Source organism: Pygoscelis adeliae, unplaced genomic scaffold (genome assembly GCF_000699105.1).
Source record: "Pygoscelis adeliae isolate BGI_AS28 unplaced genomic scaffold, ASM69910v1 Scaffold260, whole genome shotgun sequence".
In the NCBI taxonomy this organism is placed as follows: Eukaryota; Metazoa; Chordata; class Aves; order Sphenisciformes; family Spheniscidae; genus Pygoscelis; species Pygoscelis adeliae.
The window spans coordinates 978,920-986,417 of NW_008824001.1; the positions used below are offsets into that span (position 1 = coordinate 978,920).

At 37.5% G+C, this 7,498-nt stretch overlaps 1 protein-coding gene across 2 annotated transcripts in view; it reads right to left on the reverse strand.

The window, feature by feature from the left end:
• The window catches only part of DLGAP1 (discs, large (Drosophila) homolog-associated protein 1), a 137,060-nt gene extending 135,266 nt beyond the window's left edge, over window positions 1-1,794 (reverse strand). For both annotated transcript variants that reach the window (XM_009325066.1, XM_009325058.1), the window contains exon 1: window positions 1,744-1,794. In XM_009325066.1, coding sequence (XP_009323341.1) covers window positions 1,744-1,794 — 51 coding nt within the window. The remainder of the gene's footprint in view (window positions 1-1,743) is intronic.
• Window positions 1,795-7,498: the final 5,704 nt, after the last annotated feature.

The window sequence follows — 7,498 nt, forward strand, 5'->3', positions numbered from 1 at the left end:
CCAGTTCCCCTTTATCTTGTTTCAGTTTCACAAGAGTCAGAAACCCTGATTTCAGAAGTTGGAGTAGGAGAAAAGAGTAAAACATCATGTAACTGGTACTTGCAGGGTAAAGCACTTACAGGGTAAAGAAACACTTTAGAAGTAGTAGATTTTTGCTTTGGCTATTAACAGTTGTAATATTTTTTATGAAAGGATCTCAGAGCACTTGTCTGTGTATTACTAGAGTAGGACAAACAACCCTTAAAGCTCAGCATTTCCTTTCACTGTACCTACTTTGCTGTTTAGAAAATACAGGCAGATAAAATAATGTCAATGTTTTAATACTTCTGTGCCGATAGTCAGATACCTCAAGCAATAGCTATTAAAAGAAGTGACCTGATTTTCAGAGTGCTTTCTTTGGTGCCTAAAAGGAATGGCTGTAACAGCTTATAGCAGACAATGCAATTTACTGTCACAGTAGTGTGTTTCATATAATGGGAAAAAGGTAAAACATAAAGCCCTCTCAAAACTACAAATTGTGAAAATAAAATTGATCACATTATTTCATGCATTCTGTTTCTATACATACAGTACTAAACATTCTGTAGTGTGTTTCCTTCTGTCAACTGGTAAAATGCTGGGAAAAGTGTCAATGTGAATCTCCAGCTCTTTTTTTTTTCCAGTCAGGAGGTCTGCACAAATTTTCCCACAGGCTTTTACGTTGTTTGAATGGCCAATATTATGTCTTGCAAGGTCACGTACTACACTGCACACAAATGCATATGCACGGTATCTGCTTCCTTAGAGGATTAATGGCATTAAGATTGACATACCTGAGATAAAGCTGTTTCATGCTTTTAAGAAAATCATATTATCCAATTACCTTGGCAATACCATTTTTTCAGTATCAGAATATCAAGCACGAACATCACTTGCATGATTGTTTTTACTCTCACGAAAAAGGGGGAAGAGCTAAACTCAGATCTAACAATGAACATCATTGTTTTTATGAAAATAGAACTATTATTATTCACACTACTGAAGTAATAGAGATCCTGGAAACATTTCATTCCGCAAATGATCTTTAAGATCATGTACAATTCTTTCTTTACAAGCCTAAAAATCAAGAGTGCACTTTACTTATACAAAAGGTGCAGTGAAACAGAACGCCATTATTACTTGAAAATACATAGAAAATATTCAGCAAAGGCCTCTGAGCCAGGCAACTTACTGAAACTTAAGACTTCAGCATACACCTAGAAATAAAATGTTTGTTACAAGTATGAAAGCTAAGCCTGACTATAGTTTCTTTCTTCTGATTAAATGGCAGATATAAGATTCTTTTGTAAACAGAACAGACTATACAGATAACATACTGTCACCAGCCAACGTCTTACCTGGGTTCAGCTTCATTTACTGTATAGATTACCTGCCCTGATCTTTAACTAAATTTATGTTGCTCTGGAAGTGTTCACACTTTGTCATTAGCCAGGCTGAAATGACCGGTCAATTCCTTTAACGCATTTTTTGATATAAAGGAACTGGATTTTTCTAATAGATAGTCTAGGTCCCCAATTAAAGAAACTAAGCAAACAGTTATACTGGCCCCCCAGTTTTCAAACATTCATTTCAAAAGCTCACACATAGTGGTATGTGAAATAAACCCAGCATGTAAGGACATTAGAATTTTGTATTCAATTTCTAAACAATAAAATTAGAACATCTAACTTCCTTCTTTTTTGCACAAAATTGTCATTAACTTACCTTACTGGATGAAATAGCAAACAGACTGTCTCTATAGCAAATTAAGTTCATTACTGATCTCTAGTTTGATTTGGTTTATTGCAGCTGAAATCATTAAAGCTTCTCCCTGTGCTTTGCCAAAGCAATGTGGATGACTATAGAAGTAAACACAAGGACTGGAAGGAGTGGCTAACCATCACTCACAGCAGTAGACTTGTAACTTTAGCTTTCTATTAGTATGCAAATACTTAATGAAATGAAATCACACAACTGAAGAACAATGCTTAATGACTGCTCAGTGCAGATTTTCAAACCCATGCAATTTGGTTTTCTTAGCCGTTATTATGCCTCTTCTGCGTGCTGTTAAGGAAGTTTCAATTGCCATCTTCCACTTACTAAGCCTATTCCTAGCACTCATGAATATTGAATTAATCAGACCAATAAAGATGAGTAGCATTTCATTCTATCAATGTGCATGCGTTAAGAATCATTGAAGTACGCCAAAAAAAAAAAAAGGAAGCCTTAGAAAGCTTAAAGAACAATATATGTTTAATAAGCCTCAAGAGTTTTCAGAAAGGCAGATAGGAAGGTTGCCTCTATTTAGGACAAACTTAACATGCTCAGTATCTGCAGCAACACTTGCTTTAGCTTGTACTATTTCAGCAATCAGGTTCTACTATAAATTAATTTAAGTTAGCTGACTTATCTCCCTATTTTTTTACATGAAGAGCATTAACAGCCAAGACAAAGACCCTGTCCGAGATAGAACATTACTTCCTCAATCCTAAGTGCCCACACCTAGCATCAAACCTGAACAAGCAGTGTGAAGAATTGCAATCTTCCTTCACATAACAGTCGTTTGGAAAGTCTTCTAAAACGGTATGAATCCTCATAGAGTAAGTCAATAAACAAAATTCTTCAAGCACTGCTCCAGTTTATAATTTTCATTCATCAAAAGGTGCCTTGACCACTAGCTTGTCAATATGATTCACATCCTGTTTTATGAAGAGGAATGTGTGTCTCCTACACTAAACAACCACGTCTTGATTCCAGATAAATTTTCTCCTCCTGCTTTACGCATAAAAATCCAACCAACCATGAAGAGGGCCACGTGGATACAATGATTCCAGCCAAGGGCCTTGCAAGTTTGCCAGCCCCAAACACGTTCTGCAGAAAGGAAGCCAAACAGCAACTACCACATCTATTAGCTGAAGGAAATGTAACTGAAGGTCATATAGCAGGACTCTCGGCCAGGACCTCAGACTAAAACTGCTTCAGTGATACTCGTGGATGATATTCTCTCTGTGGCAGAGGGCAGACATTCATTCTCATCTTTCTCAATAACCTTGAAGCTTTCAGCGCAGTTGGCTATAATGAGATATGGCTCCTCGCCCAAGTAAGGATGAGAGGATGACTGTTAACATGAAAACCAATCCTTGAAAGGACACTTTCAGTGACTAGCAATGGAGAAATGTTCTTTCACTTCTAGATACCTTCTTTTGGGGTGAATCAGTCGTGTCCCTAATCTCTTCAGCACCTGCATTCAGTGACTAGTTGACATCAAAAGCCAATTCTGTTAAATGAGATGTCATTTTACCTTTCTTTCACTACACACGACCACAAGCCCACTATCAAGCAGCCAGCAGGAAACTGGCTGGTGGATGGAGAACACGTAGCTGAATCTGTATCCTTGGAAGAAAACAGATGTGGTGGGGAGAGCGTTTTGAGAAACAGCCCTTATGCTGTTTCTGTTGGCTGACTGTAACCGGATAATCTCTGGTGCTTTGCTAATGTTGTGCTCTCGCAGGCAGCAGCTGTAAGTAATGCAGTTAAGCTGCCATCTCCAGCTAGCTATTAGCTTCTACCACATTTTAGTGTACAGTGGACAGACTTCACTGAAACTTCCACACCACTTTCTTTTGGATTACAGCAATGAAATACACCCGCGTAAGAAGCTTTCATTTAGCTCTAAGGAAACTTTCTTGGTTTCAGAACATCATAGCGTGTCTTCTCAGTGACTCCAAACTGTCACCTCTGCTTAACAGTAGTGTCCCACTGGATATCAAACTAAGGTCATGGTCTTGACTCTCACCTGCTGGGAACTGAATTGCTAAAGACCAGGATATCTCAAAGATTTCCTAACAAACTGATTAGCAGGCTGGGGTTATGGCAGTAGAGCAAAATTAGCCACAAACTTATTTGCATAAAAGACTCTTAAAGACAATTCAAAGACCGTCTCTGGAAGCCCTGGCCCATCAGAACTGTCACAGTGCCTTATCCAACTGCATGGCACATTGCTTAGCCTTTCGTGAGAGAAATACATATCTACCAGAAGTCCAAACAAGACAGTCCATTGCACAGGCTCAGGGTAAGAGGATGAGAGGACAAACAATATACAACAGGTTCGTGTTCTCGTTGCTTAATTCACTAGTGACAGAAGCTCAGCGGTGCAACAAGCACAGCGCAAGAGCTTTTGTGAGGCAGAACAGAAACTGTGGCCAGCTGCCCCCAGCTCAAACCACTCTTCTGGTGCTGCAGTATTTCCCCACTCAAGATCTGTACTACAAATTCCATTCTTGAAACAAAAAAACAATAACTGGATGTAGGGGAAATACTCCTTATTACTTTGCACTGACTGAGGAAAACATATCACTGCCCAGTGTTTTTTTCCCCACCTACTTTGCATGTCTCCACAATAAAAGCTAAGGATTTCGAACTCAGATGCAGCTTGAAATGATCCTTTTTGCTGGACTTGATTTGTCTTGAAGATTTTTTTTTAAAATTTTTTATTCTTTTACAGTGAAATTACTGAAAATAATAAGATTAGAACACTCCAGATATTTAAGGCTACAGAAAGGAGTCAGACCCAGGACTGAGTCAAATCTTATCCATGAAGGAACTGAAATAGATACCAAATGCCAGTGTGCAGCCATAATTTTCATAAACATTTCTGACATAACAGTATATGTAACATAGTGTCACCCAAGTACATTGCTAAATCCTATATATGGTATGCTAGCAACACAAAACGGGGATCCAGCTGCCAGAATTACGTTCATTAATGGATGCGCTGTTAGAACATACGGATGTTAACAGAATGAACCAACAGTAATTCAAGTTAATCTATAAAAATAAGATCAGTGCCAGTATATTCAATACTAAGAAGTTACAGAATGGTGATAGAACTAAAGGATAGAAAATTATTACCTAAGGAACATAGGCAGATAAAATTGCAGCTCAATGTGAAGTACTGACATGGCTGTAGAACAGCTCTCAGTACTTAGGTGGCCCCCATTACTGCATTACTCAGACACCAAAGGTCAGTCCAGATTTTAATTAAATGAATGAGAACACAGCTGCTGTTAAGGTGAAATATGTGGCAAGATCATTCTCACCAACTCAGCTGACAATTTCTTTTTTTTTTTAAGGTAAATTAAAGGACTGCAAAGAGGAGGATGGCTATACTGAAATACTCTCCTACATATTTGTCTTAATATAGCAAAGACATCTTGGGTAGGTTTGCAGGTAGGCTAAAAAACCAAGAGGTAGGTTCAATGGAATTATTTATTATTAATATTTTTTTTGTAAATAAGCTATTTTGTACTTTATTTTTTTGAAGTGCCCACAAATTCCCTAATTTTATTCATTATTCATATTACCTATCTCACAATTTTAAAACTGAAATAAATTAGCTTTCTGTGAATGATATTTTTTCAGTTTTCATGTTCTTAAATACTAGCTTATTTCAAAATTCATGAACACTTAAGAATTTCCAAATGTTTTCATGACTATTCCATTACCTGGAAGCTGGCCTAGAATACATTACAACATTTGACATTTTATTTCACAATTGTTTAAATTGTTTCACTAGCTTTACTGAGAATTATGTTTCATATGAGCTCAGTAAAAAAATTTGAAACTTATACCTCATATACTTTGTTATTTCTGACTGGAAAATTGAAGGGGAAATAATATACACTTCATTTATTTTCAATTTATAATGGAATAAGAGGAAAAAAGGCAGGTCTTCAGACAGTTATATGAAAAATGGAAGATCAATATTACTGGATATTAAAATACAACTTTTATATATATACAAAGACATACTGAAAGATTAATTTGAATATGGTAGTTGCGACAGAAATGCAAACACCACAAATGAGGAAAAAGTAGAGGTTAACTGAAAATGCAGATAGATTTGCATAGATAAGCCCATAACAGATCTAACATTAATTGCTGGGTCATAAGGATAAATACTTTGTAATTTAACATACGGCGTTAACAAATCCTATGACAGATATTGGTCCTTATCAGCACCCTGACCTAGGGTGATGCTCTCTATTTGGCCATCCATGGACACAGGCAACAGAAAGAGACTGGGATTGAGCAGTATCTCCTAAGAAACTGTGGAAGTGCCTTGTCCTGAGACTGGAAAACAAGTCACTTTAACTATGAGTTTCTTAACACTACATATTATATAATAATGCACATTACAGACAACCTTCACACAGGAAACTGAGCACAGCACAAACCAGAGCCCTTCGCCACCAGAAAATGCTTATTACACCCAGAAACTTGGCTTATATTTTTTTATAGTATTTCTCACAGTCTCCCACCAAAGGACAAGTGATGCAAATGCGGAACTCGGATGACTGCACCGTTGTCCCCACCTAGTGCACTTCAGTTTTCAGAAGTAAAATTTCCATCCTCAGCCCCAAGTATCTGTCACAACTGACTTCAGTCTCATCAAATGGGATCAAAAGAAAACATATGACTGACCCACATAAGAAGAAAAGAGGAATAATATGAAAAATGTCATCCTTTGTATTTTTCTCCATCTCAACGAATGGACCAAGGACAATGGGAATAGTAATTACAGGAAACAGTGAATGGCAAAACTATAATCAGAGACAAACTCTGCAGTGTATTTGATACTCTATCAGCTTCAACAATCATGAATTCATAGAAAACAAGAGTGTCAAAAATATCTACCCGTGTATTTAGACCCTATTGTTCTCAGAAAAAGACTGCTGCTTACATTTTGCCTTCGATAGTTTTGCTTAATTTTATTTTTTCCAGAGGAGAAGCTACCAGAGAAGTAGAGGCTGTCCACTGCTTTGTAAATTATTCTCTCAAGGGAGGGAAACCATTTTGAAGAAGAATTTTGAGAAAACACAAACAGTTCATTCTCACCTTCCTTCAAATTATTCCAACTGTAAACCTGGATCAAATAAAAGCACTTGCCTGAAGTAAGAAGCAGCTCAAAAAAAGGACCTTATCTTTCTACTATCCAGCTCCTCATTCTTGAAAGGAGAAATAGACAGAAGAGAAAAATACAATTCCATTCCCAAAACACAGGTGAGAGGAAAAGGTTTGCTTGACAGTCTTTAGACTAGTCTGGGAGCTAATACCTCTTTCTGAAGGTGCACAGTGTTGAGCCAAGCCTCCCCTAGACCTTCGAGGACGGACACTGCGCCTCAGCACCTGGGCTGGAAGCAGAGCCTGCTGGGGTAAAGAAAGACTGTGCAATGCAGGAGGACTCTGCACTTGATCCAAATTCCAAATTATGAGAAATAAGCCCATCTGTAACACAAACTACTGCCAACTTCTTCCACAGAATGGTTATGTGGAAAATATCACACCAAGTGAGATAATTGTTTGTTATTTCCATGTCTTTACACTGAGAATTCATCCAGATACTTTTGTGATAAAAGCCCTTACAAGCAAATGTGAAGTCAGCGTCATCTGTGATCTCTGATATACTCAGATCTGTCAG